The sequence below is a fragment of the Metopolophium dirhodum genome, chromosome 1 (assembly GCF_019925205.1).
Source record: "Metopolophium dirhodum isolate CAU chromosome 1, ASM1992520v1, whole genome shotgun sequence".
Classification (NCBI taxonomy): Eukaryota; Metazoa; Arthropoda; class Insecta; order Hemiptera; family Aphididae; genus Metopolophium; species Metopolophium dirhodum.
The window spans coordinates 100225621-100252162 of record NC_083560.1 but is presented as its reverse complement, the minus strand read 5'-3'; the positions used below and the strand labels follow the sequence as shown (position 1 = coordinate 100252162).

The 26542-nt window shown below is 30.8% G+C and overlaps 3 protein-coding genes across 4 annotated transcripts; 1 reads left to right on the top strand and 2 right to left on the bottom strand.

Moving 5' to 3' along the window:
• Positions 1-2562: 2562 nt before the first annotated feature.
• Positions 2563-3059, bottom strand: LOC132948777 (THAP domain-containing protein 2-like). Its single transcript, XM_061019425.1, has 2 exons — positions 2741-3059; positions 2563-2672 (listed from the first exon to the last, which is right to left on the bottom strand). The coding sequence occupies exons 1-2, from the start codon at positions 3057-3059 to the stop codon at positions 2563-2565; spliced, it is 429 nt and encodes a 142-aa protein (XP_060875408.1).
• A 6461-nt stretch (positions 3060-9520) lies between these two features.
• LOC132948767 (uncharacterized) lies at positions 9521-15480 on the top strand. Its single transcript, XM_061019413.1, has 13 exons — positions 9521-10548; positions 11630-11704; positions 11793-11891; positions 11960-12061; positions 12133-12237; positions 12308-12409; positions 12478-12579; positions 12659-12763; positions 12832-12933; positions 13002-13577; positions 13668-15059; positions 15152-15402; positions 15460-15480. The coding sequence occupies exons 1-13, from the start codon at positions 10443-10445 to the stop codon at positions 15478-15480; spliced, it is 3138 nt and encodes a 1045-aa protein (XP_060875396.1). The 5' UTR covers positions 9521-10442.
• LOC132936627 (zinc finger MYM-type protein 1-like) lies at positions 15071-18141 on the bottom strand. Of its 2 annotated transcripts, none has more exons than XM_061003380.1 (5): positions 17558-18141; positions 17138-17320; positions 16728-16971; positions 16337-16532; positions 15071-16281 (listed from the first exon to the last, which is right to left on the bottom strand). In XM_061003380.1, the coding sequence occupies exons 1-5, from the start codon at positions 17753-17755 to the stop codon at positions 16227-16229; spliced, it is 876 nt and encodes a 291-aa protein (XP_060859363.1). In that variant the 5' UTR covers positions 17756-18141; the 3' UTR covers positions 15071-16226. The 2 variants fall into 2 exon arrangements, with proteins under 2 accessions (XP_060859363.1, XP_060859364.1); XM_061003381.1 differs by having other exon boundaries at positions 15071-16256.
• Between the last annotated feature and the right edge of the window lie 8401 nt (positions 18142-26542).

Below are 26542 nucleotides of genomic sequence, written 5' to 3'. Positions count from 1 at the left end.
CAAGGACCTATAGATAAAAATATTCATAAATTTCAACCAATTGACATTTTTTCAATCATAATGGAACCAATGTTTAAAAAAATTGTTGAAGAATCCAATTTATATGCTACTCAACACAATGCAAATTTAAATACTTATGTTGAAGAAATTAAAGCATTTATCGGTATGCTCATTTATATGGGTTATCATTCCCTTCCAAGTATAAGGCTTTACTGATTAACTGACCAAAACTTTTACTGTGAAAGAATAGCCAAAATAAAGCCTGTCGAGAGATTTTTAAAACTTCTTCGCTATCTTCACTTAAACAATAATTTAAATATGCCACAAAGAGATTCTCCAAATTTTGACAAACTTTATAAAATCCGTCCACTCATATCTCATTTGCAAGATAAATATCAAACTATATTTAAACCATCTAGATATGTAGCAGTAGATGAGAGTATGGTGCCATTTAAAGAGATGAAAAAAGCAGCCCTGAATTTTCACTTGATTAAAAACTAGGTTAATGGCATTTATAACTCTTATTTCAAAATCAATAATAATGTTTCTGGTTTAACCGGAGACCTGTTCTGAATAGATGGTAAAATAACATTTGTAAGCATTTCTTCGTACGTTTTTTGTAATTTATTTGGGAGGAAAGCATAAACACATGTAAATACGTTATCTTCAAGTTTGGCTCGAATAATGTATAACTGAGCAAAAACACTAGAACATTTAAAAGTTTCATCCATAAACCATAGTGAGGCGGATGATAATATAGTTAAGGCTCGAGAAGTTGCAAATATCAACATTCTATTTTCACTTATGTTGTCGTAAATTAAAAATGGATTTGACTCACCACCCATAGTTGTTTTCCATTTTTCGGGCAATACAAATTGCATGCTTCTCGGTTCTTCGGTAACATTTTTACGACGTGCTCAACGGATAGTTCTACGTATAGATTCCGTATTTCCTATTTTATTACGTATGTCTTCTGTAATACAAACAAACATAATTTTATAAATCATATAATAGTATATTAAGTTATCAATACTAGTATTAATTTAGTAGTAATAATTTTTATATAAGGATACATATTATTTTGTATAAATATAATAAAATATTTAATATATAATTGATTTTACTAACCATTATTTTCATGAGTTACAGACAGAAGAATTTGATTTGTCGATTCTCTACAATTAATAGCTAGGCTTTTCATATGAGTTAGTGCAAGGTTTTTCAGCTTCAATATTGTATCACTCGGATCGTGGTTATGATCAGTAAATTTTGTAAATTTTGTAAATAATATATACTATGACATAAACATAGAAAAGTATATAAAAATATTCTGATGTTATTACATTATGAGAATAATATGATTTATAACTTATAACTCATCGGTTCGTGACATTTTGTAGTAACTTTACCCGTAAAAGTCACTTTTTAATACTTCCAACGAATATTTGATATATTTATTCTTAAAATGGTATACTCATATCCATATTTGAAAATTGTTGGATTAAGTTAAGTAGTTTGGTTCATACTGTTTATTGTATGGGTTGCGTGTGAAGTGTACTGTGTCACCAAACTCATGTCTCATACTTATCGTGGATACGGGATCTAAAGTTTTGAGCAATTAAATATTTTATCTTATCTTATAAAATATATTTCCCGGTTTATTTATATCGTACAAAGTGTTCGCAATCGATTTTCATCAATTTATTTTCACCGTACAACCGCGGTATACAACTCAAACAATAGATAGTACAAAGTGTCCGTTTACCACCGTTTATCCCTTTGTAGGGCAGAAGGTAAAATATCAACCAATTTTTATGAAATTTGGTATACTTACTCAGTAGGATACACTGATACAGGTTATTTGTAAAAAATAAAAAAAATATTTTTTTTATCCGCATTGCTAAAAAAGATCATGGGAAAATAGTATCCCATTGCCCACTGGGCGAGTTGGGATTAGCGTATAATAATAAGCAAAGATCACTATTATTATATACTATTTTTTTTACCACTATATACAACAAAAATTAATTTCCTGTGAAATTGACTAAAAATTCAAATCATAAGTGCAATTTGGAGGGTTTTTTTTGGAGGGGGGGAGGCTGCACCCCCATTTTTTATATATATAAATTTTTTTTGTCTAAATAGTTTATTATTGGAAACAATTGTAACGAACCCAATAATACGCATGATATATTATTGTGATCGTTTCGCCTTCGGCTACATTAGACAACATAAAGATTAGATAAATAATAGCACATAGAAATTCGGCTAAATAAATCAAAGTCATATATTCTTTAGAAAACCTATGGGAATATAACGAGAAGGCAATGCGATATTGAAACCACATTTCAATAGGTCCTACAACCACTTGAATCATAAATGTATGAATATAATATTTAGATATTGTTATGAAATATACATATATATATATATATATATAATGCATAGTATCTAAATAGTCACGGATGGCGTATAACATATATTGCAAACACGATAACAGGTCACGACTCTTGGAATAACTAGGCGTGGGAATGTATCGATGATTAATTAAACAACTTTATTTTATGGGCTTAATTTTACTGGGCTTAATAAACAGAAATCATTTAAGACCTCAACGTCATCTGGGGCACATCTAGCACTAAGATTTATTGGTAAATCTTCACTTGATGTATCTATAAATATAACAAACAATTTACCTATTAGTTGTTGGGTAACTTATTAATTAAATTGTAGGCATTACATTTTTTTTCTTGTGGTTCGTTTGAAAAGAGTTTAGTAGGCAATAATGTGGAGTGAACTGATGGTTCAAAAACTGATGGTATAGCATCATTTTTAAAAGTTAATTTATAACTTCCTCCTGGATTATCATAAAAGTCTGATCGTTTAAAATGATCACTACATAAGTGACTTCCAGCATTTGGCACAAATCCTTTGCGACCAATAGCGTTTACCCAACCTTTTAATCTTTCGGCATCACTTAGAGGAAATCTAAAAAAATGTATATTTGACCCCGATTTTGCTCTACTTGTACAGCGATGAGCTGAACAGGTAGTCGGCATTTTTAATTAAGTACTTAAAAATCACTAAATCACAACCTAAAAGGCTAAAAATCGATAGATTTATACAATAAATTATTGATATAATATCTGTACAATATAATGATAAATTCGAATTGATAAAGTGACAACAAACAAAAACATTGATACCACGCATGTGGCTTTCGGCTTCTTAATCATAGTGCGTCAGATATAATCAGTTAGCTATCTAGTTATTGTATATACCTGTGCTACAGCCCTAGTTGCACCACTGCTGCTGATACAGTTTTATTTTTTTAATTTAAATCTACTCGAAAATGTACATTTTAAATCTTTATTAAATTATAGTATGTAATTATTTATTTTAATGTATATGCATGCATTTATATTTTACACTCATGTATCTACTTACATTATATATATTAGAATGGTTGTACTGAGAGGTTTTTATAATACATATAAACCAACATTTTTTTTTCTTGTTGGGTTTGTTGGGGGTAAATGGTTGAATCCCTCCCCCTCCCAACAAACATGACCAAATTACGCCACTGTTTGACATTCGTACACCGTTTATACATTATAGCAGGGGTCGGCATTAGGCGGCCCGCGGAAGGAAAAAATATGGACCGCCAAAAATTTTCTTAATTTTCCTATATATCCTATGCATCACTCCCCCCACCCTTCATAACAAAAATTAAACTAAAATTTAAATCGATTTCATGAGGCGCTGAGACAATAATAACGGTTAATCATTATCTGTGTTGTTGTTGAACGTGCCGCAGTCACGGCTGCGGGCCGAGTCGCTTGCATTCGCGTGTGTGTGTGTGTTTGTATAGCGTATATTGTGACTTCCAGAATAGAGATACAAGCCGGCGTTGTGACTTCCGAGGGACATTGTTACCTCCAAAATCCGGAGGTCACAAATATTTAAAATATTTTCGACGGTTTTATGAAATATGAAGAAATATCATCATGTTTCTGTAATAAACAGGATGGAGTCCATAAGTACTGAATTAATCACATAGCGTGTATTGGTTCGTGAGTTAATAGTACGGATTTCTGAATATAGACGGCGCAGGACTTTGAGATTAACACGCGTGTATACAAATTAAAGAAATATACGTTTAAGAGAACTCCGAGACAAATAAATCACAAATTCATCGCGGAAAGCTTTTCTGACCTCCAATTACAAAATTATAATGAATAAATAATGATTTTCAATATAATTAAATTATATTAAAATACAATTTAAAACTTTTTTCCACAAACAGTGTACCAATATTTCTTAATATTAACAAAATATAAATAAATAATATAAAATATAAAATACATCTATGATGTGTATGGTGTCTCCGAATTCTAATAACTCTCGCAAGGAGGAGAGGCTATGACCATGCCCCTTATTTTTTGTATGTATTTGTAATAACTGGAGTCCAAAAATACCGTTGTAATTATAACAAAGTTACTTGTATAATATGTAAGGCCAACGAATTAATTAGTATTTTTTTTTCAGAAAATTAGAGTAAATTTAATAATATAACGGTAAATTATTAATAATAATAGAATAATCCGGTACAAGAGTACCACAAAAAAAAATGTGTATACATAGTGTCACTAGAACCTCCGGTATCGGAAGTCATAAGTACCATTATGTGTTAAAATTAAATTTCGATGTGTAACAGTAAAATTTGAAATATTAAAATCACACAGTAATTATTGTGTCCTCAGGAACTGGAGTCCACAAATTACTTTGAATTTTACACATAGTCTTCTATGCTACAGTATTCGATTTCGCCTATTATAATTAGAAGAATACCACTAATACCTCCATCACCGGAAGTCCCAAGTCATGCGTTCAAAATATTAAGAACAATGTGTGAAGCAAAATTTATAATATTTCAATCACATTGTAATCGTTGTGTCCTCCGGTACTGGAGTCCACAAATTACTTTGAATTTTACACATAGTCTTCTATAACGCAGTTAAGATTTTACCTATTATTTAAAGAGAGGCACTAATACTTCCGTTACAGGAAGGCATAAGTAATATTGTGAGTTCAATGTGAAAAACAAAATTTTAAATATTATAATCGCACTGTAATCGTTGTGTCCTCCTGTACTGGAGTCCACAAATTACTTTGAATTTTACACATAGTATTCTATACTACAGTATACGATTTTTCCTATTAATCAGAAGAGTGACACTGATACCTCCGTCAACGGAAGTCACAAGTAAAATAATGTTTTACACTTTAGTTTCGATATGTAAAGCAAAATGTAATATATATTACAATCGCAATGTAATCGTTGTGTCTTCCGGTACCGGAGTCCACAAATTAGTTTGAATTTTACACATAGTCTTCTATAACGCAGTATACGATTTACCTACTGATTAGAAGAGGGGCATTGGTACCTCCGCCACAGGAAGTCACAATTAAAATAATGTTTTAAACTTTAGTATTGATCATAGAAATATGATCATAGTATAATCGTTGTGTCCTTCGGTACTGGAGTCCACAAATGACTTTGAATTTTACACATAGTCTTCTATGCTACAGTATACTATTTTGCCTATTAATCAGAAGAGTAACATTGATACCTCCATCACCGGAAGTCCCAAGTAACATGATGCGTTCAAATAATTAAGAATCAATGTGTGAAAGTGAAATTTATAATAATACAATCACACTGTAAGCGTTGTGTCCTCCGGTACTGGAGTCCACTAATAAATATTAATTTTACACATAGTCTTCTATAACGCGGTATACGATTTTACCTATTGATCTAAAGAGAGGCACTAATACTTCCGTTACAGGAAGGCATAAGTAATATTGTGAGTTCAATGTGAAAAACCAAATTTTAAATATTATAATCGCACTGTAATCGTTGTCTCCTCCTGTACTGGAGTCCACAAATTACTTTGAATTTTATACATAGTATTCTATGCTACAGTATACTATTTTTCCTATTAATCAGAAGAGTGACACTGATACCTCCGTCAACGGAAGTCACAAGTAAAATAATGTTTTACACTTTAGTTTCGATATGTAAAGCAAAATGTAATATATATTACAATCGCAATGTAATCGTTGTGTCTTCCGGTACCGGAGTCCACAAATTAGTTTGAATTTTACACATAGTCTTCTATAACGCAGTATACGATTTACCTACTGATTAGAAGAGGGGCATTGGTACCTCCGCCACAGGAAGTCACAATTAAAATAATGTTTTAAACTTTAGTATTGATCATAGAAATATGATCATAGTATAATCGTTGTGTCCTTCGGTACTGGAGTCCACAAATGACTTTGAATTTTACACATAGTCTTCTATGCTACAGTATACTATTTTGCCTATTAATCAGAAGAGTAACATTGATACCTCCATCACCGGAAGTCCCAAGTAACATGATGCGTTCAAATAATTAAGAATCAATGTGTGAAAGTGAAATTTATAATAATACAATCACACTGTAAGCGTTGTGTCCTCCGGTACTGGAGTCCACTAATAAATATTAATTTTACACATAGTCTTGTATAACGCGGTATACGATTTTACCTATTGATCTAAAGAGAGGCACTAATACTTCCGTTACAGGAAGGCATAAGTAATATTGTGAGTTCAATGTGAAAAACCAAATTTTAAATATTATAATCGCACTGTAATCGTTGTCTCCTCCTGTACTGGAGTCCACAAATTACTTTGAATTTTATACATAGTATTCTATGCTACAGTATACTATTTTTCCTATTAATCAGAAGAGTGACACTGATACCTCCGTCAACGGAAGTCACAAGTAAAATAATGTTTTACACTTTAGTTTCGATATGTAAAGCAAAATGTAATATATATTACAATCGCAATGTAATCGTTGTGTCTTCCGGTACCGGAGTCCACAAATTAGTTTGAATTTTACACATAGTCTTCTATAACGCAGTACCTATACGATTTTACCTATTAATTAAAAGAGAGATACTAATAACTATGTTACAGGAAATCATAAGTAATATTGTGAGTTCAATGTGAAAAGCAAAATTTTAAATATTATAATCGCACTGTAATCGTTGTGTCCTCCTGTACTGGAGTTCACAAATTAATTTGAATTTTACACATATTTTTCTAAACCAAAATATGTGATTTTACTTATCAATCAGAAGAATGACACTGATACCTCCATCACCGGAAGTCCCAAGTAACATTATGCGTTCAAATAATTAAGAATCAATGTGTGAAAGCGAAATTTATAATATTACAATCACACTGTAATCGTTGTGTCCTCCGTTACTGGAGTCCACTAATAAATATTAATTTTACACATAGTCTTCTATAACGCGGTATACGATTTTACCTATCGATCAAAAGAGAGGCACTGATACCTCTGTTACAGGAAGTCATAAGCAAAGTTATATGTTAAATGTGTAAAAGTAAAATTTAAAATATTATAATGCACTGTACCTAATCGTTGTGTCCTCGGGTACTGGAGTCCACAAATTACTTTGAATTTTACACATAGTCTTCTATGCTACAGTATACGATTTTGCCTATTAATCAGAAGAGTGACACTGATACCTCCATCACCGGAAGTCCCAAGTAACATTATGCGTTCAAATACTTAAGAATCAATATGTGAAGCGAAATTTATAATATTATAATAACACTGTAATCGTTGTGTCCTCCGGTACTGGAGTCCACAAATTACTTTGAATTTTACACACTTTCATCATAATTTGTTTTAACTTGGTAATTATTTAAGATTAGTTCTTTTTATCGCACACTGCATGTCACAAGTTTGATGTGTATAATATTATTGAATATATATATATATCGAATATCGTTTTTTTAAAATTATTTGTATTATCTTGATAATCACAATATGTATATGCCATTTATAAAACCCTTCTCCCGTTGCCCTCTTGTCTAATAGACATGACTCCTACGACTGCGTATCCATCATAATGTTATACAGGGAAAACCATAGTGTCCCACCAAATGTCTTATCGTTCTTTATCTATATCCCTTATTCGTACATGACGAGAGTGAACGACGACAGTATAACATAGTAGGAGCTTACATTGTACGTCACTAAAGATTCAATCATTCTTTCCACGGTTGTCGAAGGTGGCTTTATGGATTGTCTGACTGACCATCGCGTTTCATTATACCTATGTTTTGTTTTCGCTGTTTTTCTCGTGTCAACGATTAAACAATTTTTTTTGTTTTTTAACAGTTTTTTTTTCATTTTGTGTTTATTCAAATTAATGTTTTTTCTCGTGAAGTACCTATATAATAGAATACAAATAAGGTTGTAACTATGTTAACGAGAAAAAATAATCGTTTAAAGAATACCCATGCAAATGAAGAAGATGTACAAGAAGGTAAGCTATTTCTACTTAAATTGTTTTTAAATAACATCGAATAAGATTTTACATATTATTTGCTCATACATAATTAAATTTATTTTACCCGAGTATAAAATATATGCTCCTAATGGCTTATTTTACCTTTAAATAATTTACGATAGGTAGGTATATAGAAGTGAAAGTAAATACCACCCGTAAGGCTGTAACCAATAATTTTTTTCTAGAGATTCTGAGCGAAGTGATGAATACCTATATTATTGATTTTACAATGAGGTATAACGAGAATTTTTATGCAACATCAATGTTTGACTAAATTTTTTTTTTTTTTAATTTAAAAATAAATAAGAATGAATTGGTAGGTACTTTAAATTTTTACTAAAGATGATTGATGACATTTTAAAAATATCTGAACTCTTTTAGAGATATATACATATGATAAAGGTATTCGATATTTTTTAGTTTTTATTTTCTATATACCTAGGTAAATTTAGATAGAAAAATGTTCAAAGTTCGTCAAAATCCTTGAAAATTAAATACCGGGTTTCTCTTGCTCGTAAGTTTTTCATATATAAATAAAAAATATCAAAAATACCTACAGTCACGATATTTTTAGTAATGTTATGTCTTTATATATTGCCAAAACTTTAATCATGACTTTAGTTATTTTGTTGTAATTTAAATATATTATTTGTGGGTATACACTATACATACTTGAAACGTTACTAAGACCTATAATATTATATTTTTAACATACAATGACATTTTTTAATGAAATGTATTCGACAAAAATTAATTTGCCTTACCGTAATACTACGAGTAAGTTACTAGGTAGGTACTTAGTTATAGTACCTATAGAGCTTCGCTCAGAATCGTTATTCGTATGCAATGACTTATCATTGAATTAAAATGCGACATATAGATACCTACTGTTAGTGTTATTACTTATTACACTCGTCAGATAGGTTTCTGATTTACCCATTTTTTTATCTGATCATCTGTGGCGGAATTTATATGAACGCAAAAAATAGATTTAGTAGTTTTCTTGCAGGTGGGATTTACAAATATTTATTTGGGGGGGGGGGGGGGGGGGGTTGAAATATAATTTATTACAGGTGCAGAACGATAGCGTTTTTCTTTAAGTAAAATCAATTGTACGTAAAACACCACATCGACATGGGTGTGTAGTGTTCAATGTGCATCAATTGAGAAATATAAATTTTTAATTATAGACTTAAGAGGACGCTACGCGGCTTTACGTTCAATAGATCTCATGTAGCTTTGTTAGATTTAAAAGTTTTAATATTAGAGTGCATTTATATAATAATAATATTATTATTAAAATTAAAAGTAACAAGATTTTCTGTGGTTTGGTATAAGTATTTTTTCTACGGATAAATTTTTAAGCAAAATATGATCATTTTAAAATTATAATAAAAATGTATACACTTAAAACTATTTAATAAAAATTTCGAAAAATACTCCCACCGTACCACATAAAATGTTGTTACCTTTAAAACTAAAAATGGATAAATTCACTAAAATATTAAAATTTAAAACTAAAAAAGCTCCACGAGAACTACTAAACGTAAATGCTTTGTGTTACGCTTTTGTAAGTCAGAGAATACAAATGCAGTGGTTCCTTTTAAGACTAGCAAAAATATAAAAATATATTATTGGTTTGGTTCAAAATTTAAAATTGTTCCTATTATTATAGTTAAAACGTTGTTTTTGGTAATACGTAAATAATGCTATTATAACAATGGTATACAAACATCCATGTAATTACTTTTCAAAATTTCATAATATCATAAGACATTTTCATCACGCAAATTAATAACTAATTGCATAACAAATCAAATAACTGTTTACAGATTTTTTTTTTTGAATATCTATTACGAACATTTAAAATTCTTTTTTACATAAATTGTATTTACTTAGGGTACTGAATTTATTAAAATTAAAATCTTAGAAAGTAGTAAAAATAATAATTTATATTTTGTTAATTAGAATGGATTGCAGTTCAATACACTGATGATAATGTTTTCTATATGTGTCCTTCAAAAACAATAAAATGTAAAATAGTGATTGGCAAAAAATATATGGTGAAATGGGTTAATAAAAAATCATATTTAGCTAAGGTGCTAAAAAAAGGAAGTAAGTTTTCTATTTATTTTTCATTTTTCATTGATAGTTAAAAACATATTAATAAGACTATTTCCCGTATTCATAGTAAATTTAGGTGTCCCATAAGATATGTTAAACTAGGTATATGTTTTATGTGACACAAAAATTGATTATGCATACGGGCATATAACAATTTAATCATGATAAATAATAAATTATATACATATATAACTATTAATTCTATATAGGTAGGTAATCTATAATATAATATTATAATATATCACCCAATAAGTACTAGAGTATTTACACATTGATCTATGTTATACCATTGGGCATTGATTATAAGTACTATGTATTATATTGTACATTTGTACATATTATAATGAACATCTCTAGGAAACTAAATATGCGCTTATCGTAAAATTTTTCGGTTTGGAGTTTTAATAATATTTTAATAAATAATAGATCTAATTAAATAAATATTAAGTAATTAAAAATATTATGATTTAATTTTATTGGTAGGTAGGTAACTTTCTCTGAATAAAATAATACAAATTTTGTTTTAATTATGGTACCTAATTTTACATACTTTTTTAAACTATCTTGGTAGATACTAAAGATACAACTCTTATCATATAATACTGATATTTAATTTTTCAGTCATCAAAAAAATATAAGAAAAATAGATATTTTAATGATTTGCAGTTTTATGCCTATCCACCATTTTTTGGGGTTAATCACAAGTCCATACACTGTATTAGGTATACGACTAGTAGAAACACAGTATAATTATTATTATAATTTTTACTTTATTTATATTATTTATACAATTTAATCTATTAATAAAATATAAATACTTCACCACACCTACTTACACAGTTCACATGTTAGACATTTAACTACAAGTTGGTACTAATTTATCAACTTGAGTAAATCTATCCAAATTAAAAAGTAAAATTTTTCAGTTAGGTGCCTAACCATTTGAAAGTGTCGAGGCAGCCACTACCTAATATATACCTAGGTCTGAGATAAATAGTTATTTCAAAATAATAGAATTTTATTGATTAAGTTAGTAGAAACAACTTTTTAATTTTATATTTAAATTTTAAAGATAAAGAAAATATACAAAGGTTCTTAGCTGGTAAGAGCATAAACCATATGATAGATGAACCAATAGTGCATTCAAGTAAGTGCTAACGTGAACATATTATACGTGCAGGCGCGATGCAGCAGTTTTGCTTTTTTTAATAAATATATTTTTTTTAAAAAAAAAGGCCATAGTTTAGATCTAAAAAGTGGGAAAATTGATGCAATAAAAAATCGTGAAATGTTTACCTTGGATCATTCAATGGATAAACCAAGCAAGCATACTAGTAAGCGCATTATGTCTTTATTTTTATATTTAATATTTAACTTATGTATTTTTTTTATTTAATTAAAGGCCAAGCTGTTGAGCAGAATGATTTTAGTAAAATAGATGCATCAACAAATTTTGAAATGATTAACTTGGAACAGTCAAAGGATAAACCAATCATGCATTCTAGTAAGAGTGTTATATCTTTATTTTTATTATATTTAATATTTAACAAAAATATATTTTTTATTTTATTTAAGGCCAAGTTGTTGAGCAGAACGATTTAAGTAAAATTGATTCAACAAAAAATAGTGATATTTTTGATTTGATATTTGGTATTATGGATGAAGCAACCATGCATCCTAGTAAGTGCTTTATCTCTTTATTTTTATTATATTTAATATTTAGCAATAATATATTTTTATTTAATTAAAGGCCAAGCTGTTGAGAACAATAATTTAAGTAAAACTGATGCACCAACAATTTATGAAACGTTTAACTTGGAACATTCAATGGATAAACCAAGCATGCATACTAGTAAGCGCATTATGTCTTTAATTTTATAATTAATAATTAACTCATGTATTTTTTTTATTTAATTAAAGGCCAAGCTGTTGAGCACACTGGTTTAAGTAAAGTAGATGCACCAACAATTTGTGAAACGTTTAACTTGGAACAGTCAATGGATAAACCAATTGTGCACTCTAGTAAGAGCGTTATGACTTTAGTTTTATTATATTGAATTTTAACATTATTATATTAATATATATTTATTTTTAATTAAAGGACAAGCTGTTGATCAAAATGATTTAAATAAAATAGATGCACCAGAAAATTGTGAGATTTTTGATTTGTTGTTTCACAATATGGATGAACCAATTGTGCGTTCTAGTAAGCAATTTTTCTCTTTAATTTTATATTTAATATTTAACGTATGTATTTTTTTTATTTAATTAAAGGCCAAGCTGTTGAGCAGAATGATTTTAGTATAATAGATGCATCAACAAATTTTGAAATGATTAACTTGGAACAGTCAATGGATAAACCAAGCATGCATACTAGTAAGCAAATTATTTCTTTTTTTTTAGTATATTTCATTTTAATATTTAATATTTTTTTTTAATTTAAGGCCAGGCTGTCGAACAGAATATTATTGGTACAATTGTTACATCCAACAATACTGAAGATTTTGTGGGGTCAGAATCATCAACATCTTCTGATTGTTTCAATAGTCCAGAATATACACCATATGCAAATGATAAAATGAACTTGGATTTTGAAACAAGTGATTCAGATGATTTAGATACAGTACTTTCACCTCCTTGTTCACCAGTAAATACAAACATAAATATAGTCAATACGGTAGCTGTTCATCAAATAGAATTAGATGTCCAAAGAGCTAGAAAATGTTCTTATAACTATAAAAAAAATGTTAAAGATAAGAGAGTATACTGTATTTTTTGTGAAAATCTACAAACCAATTTTCCACGTCATGTTGAACGCAAGCATGCACTAGAAACTGAAGTTAGATCTTTTATATTATTGCCGAAAAAATCAAAAGAGCGCTTAAGACAATTAGAACTTCTGAAAAATAAAGGAAACTTTCACTATAATAAAACGATATTAGAAAAAAAAAAGGGTTCACTTATAGTTGGTAGACGACCTACATCTTCTGAAAAAGTGGCTGTCAATGACTATTTACCGTGTAAATTCTGTTTAAAGTTTTTTAAGAAAAAAATTATTTTTCGGCACTCTAATAAATGTAAATTTAACGACGAATCACAAAATAATGAAGTTACAAAAAGAAGAAATGTACAGTCTCAATGCGCTATGCTGTTACAAGATACAGATGATTTCAAGCAATTAACTGCTGAAGTTTTTATTCATATGAAATATGACAATATATCTTTTACAGCTCAAAACGATAAACTGATATGTGCATTTGGAGCTAGATTACTAAAAAATCATCGTGAACAACACCTAAAAACGTATATATCACAACGCATGAGACAAATCAGTAAACTTTTATTGATATTAAGAACATTAGTTCCAGAACTAAAAAACTTAGAAGATTTTTTAGTACCCCAATATTTTAAAACAATTGTCAATGCTGCAAAAGAAATAAGTGGTTACAATGAAACTGAAAACTCTTACATTCACCCATCTATAGCTCTGAAATTAGGACATACAATTCTGCAATGTGCCGATATCATAGAATGCCAATCAATTATTCAAGGCTCTTCTCAAGATAAAATAAATAAAATAAAAAATTTTGTTACAGTATTTCAAAAAGAATGGAAATTTTCAATTTCATCTAACGCCTGTCAGGACCTTTCAAAAAAAAAATTCAATAAAACTATAAACCTCCCAGATGCTAAAGATATTACAGTACTACACAATTATTTGTTAAACCAAATAAAAAATGTAACTCATCTCGTTGATGAACAAAAAGAAATTAACCAAGAGACATATAAATTATTTTGTAAAACTTTATTAACCCAAATAATACTACTAAACAGACGAAGATCAGGTGAAGTAGAAAGAATACAAATAACAGATTATTTAAATAGAGACAAAAAAAAAATGCAGGAAGAAATTTTGAAATCTCTCACTGAAGTTGAGTCAAAACTATCTAATAGTTTTATAAGGTTTGAAATAAGAGGTAAAAGAGGCAGAGGAGTACCTGTTTTGTTAACTCCAGACATGAAAAAATCTTTGGATTTAATGTTGGATATGAGAGCTTCTGTACATATTTTTGAACAAAATAAAAATCTTTTTGCTATACCATACACTGCTGTAGGAGTGTATAGGGGGTCAGATTGCCTGAGAAGTGCAGCTATTAAATGTGGAGCAGCTCAACCACAATTATTAACTTCCACAAAACTAAGAAAACATGTTGCGACAATAACACAATTATTAAATCTAACAACTAATGATCGTGAACAATTGGCTAATTTTATGGGTCATGACTTGGCAATTCACAATGAGTATTATAGACTTCCGGACAATACTTTGCAACTTAGCCGTGTCAGTAAAATATTGCTTGCTGCAGAATCAGGTAAAATTAACGAACTCAAGGGAAAAACACTAGACGAATTTGATGACATTATAATTCCAAATGATTTAAATGAAAGTTCATCAGATGAAAAAGAAGATGATGAAAAAGAAGATGATACAATTGAAAATAGTAAGGTTTTATTTACATAAGTTATTGGTTTTAACTTGTATCATTTATTTATAAAACAAAATTATTAATACTATTTGTTTTCACTTTTATAGGTGACTTGTTTGAAAACCATGTTCGAATGAACATCAGTGAGACAGAAAACTCAATCACAGTAGTTGCTAAAAAATCCAAAAAAAGAGGGGATTATATAAAATGGACCATGGCTGAAATAAATGCAATCAAACGATCACTTGGAAAATTTATTGCACTCCGAAAAATTCCTCAACAGCACGATTGCTTACTAGCAATTAAAAATGAGCCTATTCTCAAAAACAGAGATTGGAAGAAAATCAAATTTCAAGTGGCAAATATTATAAAAAAAACATTAAAATAAAATTTCATATTATTTTGTTGAATAAAGGAAACAGTGAAGTTATATTAAATTAAATGGTAATTAAATAATATATTAAAACCTTTAATAATATTGTAGAAATCATAAAATGTAGTGGAGAGAGGAGCGTGCATGGTGGTCACATAAGGGAAAATTATTATATCTTACCATATATAACTCGGAAACTAAAGTCAATATTCAATATTGATTTATGAACTTATAAAATACAACATATTTAACTTTGAGATTTTTAAAATTATTTTTTATAATTTATTTTAATTTTTAAAAAAAACTGCAAATGGTTGTTTTTAAATTATAATATTATATTAACAAATACCTAAACAAAATATTTTAAAATTAATAAGACATTTTATTTCAGAAATAACCAAAGAATAAACAAATACCTTTTAGAGTAAACTTGTAATTTTAAATGTCACCTATGTAGTTTCACTTTTGACTGGTATTGGCCGAATATAAATAATTTTTAATTGGGTATCGTACATGTATCTCAATAAATTAACTAACAAAGCGTTTTGTAAGTGTAACTGCAAGCATCTTAAACTACATAACATTTATCATAAAACGGGTTAATAACTAACTTAATAAGTTGAAATAAACACTTGACATCATTTTTTTTCGAAAAGCAAAATAATAAATATGTAAGTTGTAACAATGCAAATTTCTTAAAAACTAAAAAGGAAATTAAAAAAATGGTGTTATCAGTTGTTAACATAATATGGCGGGAACAATAATTTTAGGATTTCATACAATAAGAAATCAGCTGTACGATGAAACAGTTACTTATCAATCTTAGTCTTTGAGATCACCTGTATTGCCCATATTAAGTTTTTACTAAAAATATATGAATATTAAATATTAATCCTACATGCAAGACTATATTAATTACCTTGCTTCATCACACATCAGAGCAAAAAATCCAACAGAAGAAACCTCATTTACAATAATTTCATTAACTTCATCGGCGCATAATTGAATAATTTCATCCTGGATTTTCCAACTAGTATAATTAACATGCCGGTTATGCATATTTTGAAATCCAGGTACTGATTTTACATACATGTTGCATAACTCTTTGAAATTACCTTAAAATGAATTATTAATTTTTATTTTTAAATAGTTAAATAATAAGTAAATATAAATCTAAAGTTGAAACCCAGAAAAAAAATTAATCCTATACTGTAAGCTAATGTTTATTTTGCTAAGCTCAAAACTTAATTCTATATTTTATTTTATTGTATTCAAAAAAAGGCTAATATAATATTATTTTTAAAAATTACCTTGATTAAGTGAAGTAGTTTTTTCACAATGGCCTCGAAATGCCATTCCTTGTTTACTGAGGTATAAAACTATATCTATAATATGGCAGATATAGTTTCGATTTTGCTTAATTTCTTCTTGATGTACAGCAGACAGTTGTGATAGTACACTTCCAGACTTTTTAGCTAATATACTAAGAGCCAGTTTTGAAACAAATGTCAAATGGCTCTTAGAAGTATTATGTTTCTTCAATCTTTCTGAAAGCTATATAAAATAACACAGTAAGTATACAATTTAATTTTCAAAATCAAATAAATCTTTATTTATTTATGTATGCACAATTTTAATTTCCGACTTCCCTAGACAATCTAACTCACAAGTTGAGCATTTTGAAGTATTAAATCTATTCAAATTAATTATTTAAACTTACTTTATGCCAGGTATTAAATCCTATTGTTGTCCAAGTATCTTCCATATTTTTATTACCAAACATCCGACAAGCATAACAAAATGTTGCATCGCACATAATACTGTATTCAAGCCACTTATATGTATTGAAATATTCACTGCTGAATGACCTAAACTGAGAACCAAATTTTGTTTTTGGATATGCCTGAAATAAAAAAAAAGAAAATTAATATTTGATACCTATAAAATTATTATACACAATAATTTACTACCTTTTCTAAACATCAAATTGAAAAAAAAAATGTGTCAAATAAAATAAACAAGTGTAATTTCTTAAAATATGGATGTTTAAAATATTAAGCATATAATATTATAATAATAAATCTATGCTTAGGTACTTTAAAAATAAATCATAATAAGCACAAATAGTAAATCCACTTACTGTTAGTATGGGGCGTATAGGTCCAGTTTCTATGTTTCCCAAATCATTGCAGTTGTGTTCAACTACATTTATTTTATTGATCGATGGATTAATGGGATCATCAATATTATCTTCATCTAGAAGTTGGTCATTCGTCAAAGTAGGATTTTTAGTGGTGACACGAGAATTTGTTTTATTTTTATTAAAAATACTAAACATTTTTATTTAAATTCAAGAAGTTCAAGAATCAGAACATAAATACGACAATGTAGTATGTTATACGTACAATCGTCAATCGTTAACTCAGTTGATCTAAAATGTGGCAGGTCCGCTAAACCACGATGTGCATTGTGCAAGTGTACATTGTATATTTGTATTTTGTATAAAATATACATGCAACACGCAGCCAAATGTAAAATAACTATAATGTGGTGACTATATTTTTATCATCAAGTACCTACCAACTAACTAACAAGAGAGTAAAATCAAAATCAAATAAAACAATATTATTATAGACATTTATAGTGGGGAATGACGGGCCCGTATTACTGTACCCAAATGGAAATACCTATTGCTTACAAGACGTAGGTAAATAAATAAATCCGTATTCGATAACGTCGTATTAAATTGGATTCTATTATTAATTTATTGTATTATGCCTACAGTACACTCTTCACTCCCTCCTCATCAAACTTATTAACGGAGCGGTGGCAAGGTGCGACGATATCAGATATATACAATATAGTACATACTTCTGCCATTATAATATTGACGATAAAATTAACGGCGGTTGTTGAGCGTTGGTCGGGAATCTAGGAAAAATGTATTAAAATAAAACCTATTGATTCTACGTATTGTGTACACGGTACATTTTAATAGGTAATAAACCCAAATTAATAAACGTATTTGATGTTTCCATTGACCATTAGAGGTTAAAATAAATTAGAAAAACAATATTTTGATAATTTACCAATTTTACCAGTCAATTAATTATTATTTATAAAATCAGAAGTGTTACTGTTACCGATATTGTAAAAAATCGGTACAGAAAATTTGGGAGTGCTAATTTTGATTTTGGGAGTGCTAAGCACTCCCAAGCCCCCCCCCCCCCTAGTTGCGCCCATGGCCCATTCTCCACTATTACAAAAACACTAAGTCATTATATGTCAGTATTTTATTTTCATGAAATGCAAATAATTATTAGTTCATAAAATTGGCATATATTAGACAAAGTCTGACAAACTTTATATTTATATTATATTTGTGTACACTAGATATGTTAGGTAGGTAGGTCAGTATAATATTTTTGTTGACTTCAGATGTAACAATGTAGGTTTAAAACCTAATGTTTTAGCTATTTGGAGTCCATAAGGTACCGGAGTGTATAATGCTTCTTAATTTTTTATAAGTACATATTATATAAGTATAGGTATATAGTGTTAAAGTAAAATTTAAATATTACAATCGCACTAAACTCGTTGTGTCCTCCGGTACTGGAGTCCACAAATTACTTTGAATTTTACACATAGTCTTCTATGCTGCTGCCTGCTCTATACGTTTTTTTGTAATAATCTAAAGAGTGACACTGAAAACTCCGTCACCGGAAGTCACAAATGATGTGTTTTTGTCACAAGGAAAATTATGTGTTCAAATACTTAACACGTTGACTGTGTAGGTATGTCTTTTTGCAGTTTTCACCCAGTGCGTAGGTATCATAAAAGTAAAACAAGTCTTCTAAAAAAAATAATAAGTGTTTTTAACGATTAGTATGTATACATAATTCAAACATGAGTTAAATCCACGCTAAATAAATATAATATAACATTCAGCCACATGTTGGGAATAATTAACAATTTATTTTAAATGTGTTTCCTCGTTGCTGATTGATCATCATGACGTCAATATTGGCGTCAGTACGCAGTCAACGTGTTAATGAGTGAAAGCGAAATTTAAAATATTACTATTGCTCTGTAATCGTTGTGACCTCCGGTACTGGAGTCCACAAAGTTGGAGTTCATAAGGTACCAGAGGCTACAATGCTGCTTAAATGTCTACAATTTTATACTTAAAATATTAATATTTTAATTCAGAATCATATGAAACAATTTTTTTTTAATGTTTTGGTATTAAAAACTAAGTTCTAGGGTTATTCTTAAGGGCGGAAGTCACTATTACTCTTACATGTGCATGGAGTTTACTAGATACCATACGCGGGTATGTGTGTGTGTGTGTGTGTGTGTGTGTGTGTGTGATTTCAGAGGCGATCTATTTTTATGATTTATTAGGAAATTACGATAGCGTTCATCGTATAAAGCTGTTTATAATAATAGTCACGATAACAGAACACCATACATTGAACCTACTTCTTGAAACACTTAATAATATTATTTAGTTCAATTTAATCGTTGCGTTGCGTTTGTCGTTCATAGTCCGTCGCGTCCGTAGTGTTAAAACTTATTAATTTATAAATATTATTCGTGTGCAATCGAGTATGTTTTCCAAAAAACGTAAAGTTGACAATGAAAACAGAAAGTTCCCGGCTGAGTGGACCGAACAATATTTTTTTATACTTCCAGTAAGAGCTGGAGCCGTTCCAGTTTGTCTCATATGCAACAGTACAGTTGCTGTCGTTAAATGTGCTAATTTAAAGCGTCATTATGATACAATGCATAAAGATTTTGAAAAAAAATTTCCTCTTGACAGTGCAGCGCGTAAAGATAAGCTCCAAGCGTATCTCTTGTCTTATAAAAATAGTACGACTATGTTAGTAAAAAGTATGAGTGGGCAAGAAAAGTCAATAGAAGCAGCATTGCGTGTTTTCTGGACGTTAAATAAGCACCAAAAGCCATTTACAGACTCAGAAATTGTAAAAGAGTGTATGTTGGAAGTAGCCACTGCACTTTTTGAAGAGAAAAAGGACATAATTAATGCTATTCAAAATATTCCTCTATCAGCAAGAAGCAATACAAGAAGAACAAAACTATTGGCCGATGACAACAAAAATAATTTAATTCACATTTTACAGATGGCTCCTTGCTACGCTATTGCAATTGATGAGTCATGTGATATTGTTGATTCTGAGCAGATGTCAATTTTCGTGCGCTTTTTAGACGCTGATAGTAAAGTGTTTAGAGACGAGTTGTTAGCATTATTGCCATTGAAATGCAAGACTCGTGGAGAAGATTTGTTTAAAACTTTTGACGACTTCATGACTAAATCAAATATTAGTTATGATAAAATTGTGTCTATTTCAACCGATGGCGCCCCAGCAATGATTGATAAAGAAAAAGGATTTGTTAAGAGAATCAAGGATAAGAATGCTGAAATACTTTCATATCAATGTATAATTCATCAAACATTCCTGTGTGGCAAACTTAGTACAACGCTTAAGGAAGTAATGGACATAATGATCAAGTTGATTAATTTTTTGAGGTCCCGATCTGCTCTTCAGCACAGGCAGTTTAAAGATTTTTTATTTGAATGTGATTCAGTGTATTCGGATTTACTTCAACATAACAATATCCGTTGGTTAAGTAAAGGCAAAGTGATCGAACGTTTTTGGAGTATACAAGAAGAAGTAATCACGTTTTTGGTAAACTTGGATTCACAAGAATCAAAGCAGTATCATAAATTCTTAACAAACGAGAGCAATATGCTATCTGTGGCATTTTTAAAAGACATTCTTACATATTTAAATGTACTTAATATTGAGTTACAAGGGCATAACAAGTTAATTTGTGATCTGATATCAAGTGTATCTGCTTTCCGACGAAAACTTGAAATCTTTGAAGAAGATATAAAAAATCAAGATTTTATTCATTTTCCAACAATCTTTAAATATAAAAAGAATTCCTACATAGACTGCAGTATGTTTTTAAGTTTTTTGTCGGACCTTGGTGAAGAATTCGGTAAGAGATTCAAAGACTTTGCAGAAATTGGAAAACTGTCTCAATTTTTAAAAAATCCGTTTGAAGTTTTTCCGACTGGAGAATGGATTGACGTTGCTACAAAATTATTTAGACTTCCAAAATCTTCACTTCAAATGGAAATTATTGATTTGCAAGAAGATATCTCATTGCAAATGAATAAGACTTCGTCTACTGAAGATTTTTGGATAAAACATGTCTTGGATAAATACATGAACTGTAAAACCCTTGCCATAAAATTAGCTACTATGTTTGGCTCCACTTATGTATGTGAAACTTCGTTTTCAAAAATGACGTTTTTAACACTTTCAACGCCGCTGACGCGTATACGCGTCAACAGAGTTTATTCCATTGGGCCAGTGACGCGTTTACGCGTCAGTAACATGTATATTTGTATCCTCCATAATTTAATCGATTTTATTTTAATAAACTCTGAAATGTACACAGGCTATAGACAATAAACTCTATATTTAAAACTATAATTGGTTTGAGTTTTCGTTATTTTTAGATACTGATATTCGTTGTTTTTGACGGCCTTCCCAAAACGATGTACATGCACGTATACAGGGTGTATATTAGATATATTATGAATTCTTTTACTGATATTAATCATTTAAAAATTATAACAACTATTATATCATTTGTAACATACTGTATCATGCAATATGGCTACTTTGCCACTATTTAATTTGTTTCATTTCACGTCATTTACGCAACTGTAACGGACGCCTGCATATTTTATTTTATCAAACAACTAGAGCAATTCATAATTATTTTGACGGTAAGTTATTTTATTACAATTTTATGTTATATAATTTTTATGTACTAGCTATTATTTACTTTTACTACGTATAATTACGTATTACTTTTATTTGAATACAATTGTATATTATATTTTTTGTTTCGTATAAATATATAATGAAAAAAAAACTTATGCCTATTGCATACCTTATAGAATACTTGATTTTATGATATATCATATAATTTTTTACCAACAATTTATTATTGTATTATTATGTAGACATTTTTTTGATCCTAGTATAAATATGGATAGTCAACCAGGACCATCACGAGAGAGGTCTCCAGTAGTAACGAGGCGTAAGACGTTGACTGACGAACAATTATTGGCATTATTACAAGAGTCAGATGTAGATGATGGAGATAGTGATTTTGAAGTAGATACAGAGGAAAGCGATTCTGAAGATAATTTATTGACGGAGGCAGACATACCCGAAATAAGACATAGCATATCGGCTGAGCATTGGAGTTCTAATCCAGTACAGGTCCCATTAATTCCGTTTATAGGAAATTCAGGGTTGAAAGTACAGCCGAAAGGGCATGAGCCTATCGATTATTTTAATTTGTTAGTATCTGATGATTTTTATAATTTTATAGTAGAAGAAACTAATTTGTATGCCGTTGAAGTTCTTAGTCTTTCGTCTGACAAATCTAGGATAACTCATTGGAAAGATTTAACTACCGCTGAACTGAAAGTATTTTTGGGACTACTTTATCATACTGGAACAATACGTTTAAATAAACTAGAGGACTGTTGGAAACAAGATGAACTATTTAATATTCCATGTTTCAAAAAACATATGAGTAGAAATCGTTTTTTATTAATTCTTCGAATTTTACATTTTAGCCATGACGCTGTTGACCCCAATGATAGACTTTTTAGAATTAAATCAATTGTGGAATATTTTAATAATAAAATGGATGAGGTGTATTATCCCGGTAAAAATTTATCTATAGGTGAGTCAATGATATTATGGCGTGGTAGATTGATTTTTCGACAGTATATACAGGGAAAAAGACATACATTTGGGATCAAATTATGTATGTTAGCTGAGCCAAATGGCCTGAATTTAAAAATTATGATTTATACTGGACAAAAACTGTCACAGCTTGAACAACCGCATTCTAATAGTCATACGGAAAATGTAGTTATAAACCTTATGGAAGGAAAATTGTTCAAAGGTCATTCGCTTTACATGGACAATTACTATAATAGCGTTAATTTAGCTCAGACACTAATTTCAAAAAATACTTATTGTACCGGCACATTGCGTTCAAATAGGAAAAAAAATCCAAGCGAAATTATTAAAAAAAAATTAAAAAAAGGAGAAAATATATCGAAGTACTCATATAACGGGATCTGTGTATTCAAGGGGAAGGACAAAAGGGATGTTTTGGGCATATCAACAGAATGGACTGCAGATATGGTAGATACACAAAATAAACGGGGAGACAAGAAAAAAAAACCATTGCCAATAATAAAATATAATGATTATATGTCAGGTGTAGATCGTCAAGACCAACTGTTGTCCTACTACCCGTGTGAACGAAAAACTCTTCGATGGTACAAGAAAGTTGGTATTCACATTTTACAACAGCTACTTCTCAATTCTTATCTTTTATATTGTCAAAATGAACGTAAAATACCTTTTTATAATTTTCGGCTGAATATAATGCGTTCATTGTTAAAACAAAATGATAAAACTGGTGAACTTGGAGAAAAACAATATGAAATTCTGACTAAATTACCGACTACAGTTCCAAATGTACATACTCTACAACTCTTACCAAAAAGCGAAAAAACGACAAAAGTTCAACGCGAACGATGTAGTTACTGTAAAGAAATTGGTAAACGCAAAGATACATCATACTACTGTTCTCTCTGTCCACATAATCCACCTCTATGTTTAGGATCCTGTTTCGAAAATTATCATGCAAAATAATATGTTTTTTTTAATTTTATAAATTTTTAATGATTTATATATTTATTCATTTTTTAAAACATTTTACAAAGATTGTAAATCATTAGTTTTATGATATAATTATGATAAACAGATTTTTTTTTATTTTATTACACATTTTTCAATTTATTTTATGGTTATTATTTTGTGTTCGGAAATTTTATATTCATATATTATATGTCATATAACATGTGTATGTACTGTCCAAGTATTTTATGCATAAAAGGTAACAATAAAGCTGTTAAAAAGTAATATTAAAATGTTTTTCAATTTTACGAATTAATAGAGTTATGCTTCTAATGCCATTGACGCGTAAACGCGTCACGGGATTAACAACGGGGCGTCGCGGTATAATTGCCGAAATCACGCGCGGCGTTGAAAGTGTCAAAAAACCGATACCGTTCAAGATTAACAGATCAACACCTTGAAAACACTTTACGCATCAGTTGTTCTCCAAGAGTACCAGATTTTAAAAAAATTAGCCCAAGAAAAAAATGTCATTTTTCTCATTAAATTTTGTTATTATTAGTATGAATGTATTATTACTTAATAAATAATTAAATATTAAATACTGTGTCTAAAAATGTGATTTTAAAAAAATGTACAAAAATAAATACATTAATGATAAAATTATGTTTAAGATTTTTTTGGCGTCATATAAATTAATTGCCGACCCCTGGATTATAGTATTATACGGAGCATATATATATATATATATATATAAGACGTAATATGTTCTGATATGGGTATAATTATTGTTGACTGTTTAATAATGTCACGGGGTCGACGAAAGCCCACCTTGTCGTGGCGACCCCGCCCGGCTGGACCTCGGTCCGGTCGCTAAGAGGCTCTCAAGGGTCGGTTTAAACCAGTTGTGCCGGCCCCAGGCGTTACGTGGCGCCAAGTCGTGCGCTCGCGAGCGGCGAGCCTACACCTCGGGCTGGCAGCAACCAGCGAAAGAAACCAGTCGTCCTGCAGTGTCGTTCGGCTGGCAGGCGTCGCGGGCGTAACCCGGCCTCAGGGTCTGAGGTCCATCGCGGACGGGCGTACAGGTGCCAACCCTTAACTGGGGCGATCGCACGGTGACCTTAGCTGGTTGACGTGCGGTCACGCTCGGCCATGGACTTAACCGTCTGTGGCCTTGCACCGATCAGAACTTCCGGAGGATGGCGTCTCCGGTCGTAGGTGCCAGGCACCGATTTGACACACCTTGACCAGGCAGGCACATTGAACGCAACTCACGAGCTAGCCCGACGTGAGCCGGAAGGAGCAGGGCTCAGCTTGGCGGTAGATTTAAAACGTAGGGAAGGACACCCGCAAACCACATGATGGAAGTGATAAAAACTGTAATTACCCCAAGTGATTAGCCGGTCGAGCCGGTGAATTCACCTCCTGCGGGAGCATTGGCCCACGGATTTTTTTTTTTTTTGGGGGGGGCAGATCTCTTTTCATCAACGACCAGAGCTGAACGGCCTGGTTGACGTTCCTACGGAAAAACACTTGACCTTGGTATTGACATTACAAAAAATAATAACAACTATATCTCTGACGCGCCAACGGGCAAGATATCCAACAAGTTGAAAAAGGACTCTCAGCCTCAGACTGGTATGATAATGCCGGAGACCAGTTGGTCCGACAGACATACGCCGACAATCCTGAGGATTAGAGGTGGCGCTGGAGACGAGGAGCAGTTCTCGACTCCGACTCCTATCTTGAATCCCAGAAAGAGAAGGAACGCTGGTGTCCCTGGTGAGTCCCATACCGAGGCGATGTCACGCCATCTTGAACACCAAGATGAGGTCTATGAAGACATCAAGGCTGGGCTCATCACCATGATTGAGACAACCAAAATTGGCAAAAAATGGCAGGATAGTATGATGGACTTGGTTGACAAATTGGTTGTATCCACCAGGGGCATCTACATCGAAGCGTCTGAGCTCCTAGGCGAATCCGTGGCGCTACACGGCGTATTGTCAGACAGCAGGAAGGACAACGAGAGACTTTGCACCGAGGTTAGGGCCCTCAGAGAAAAAGTCTCTTCCCTGCAGGAAAGGTCAAAATCTATCCACCCCTCACCGGCAGTAAGCAGCTGCAACTTTTCCGACTCTAAACCGATCGGTTTACGGCATCAAAGGTCAGCTTGAACCAATAGCCAACGCATTGAGGGCGGTCGTTAAGGCCTTGTCGGAGGTCTCTAAAATAACTAAAACAAAGGATATTAAGCGTCGTCCAGGGAGCGATTTTAAGTTGAAAATGCTTACCCCCGACAGTACAGTTGTAGTAAGCCAGCCTGGTCCATCCACATCAGGTGCCGAGTCGGA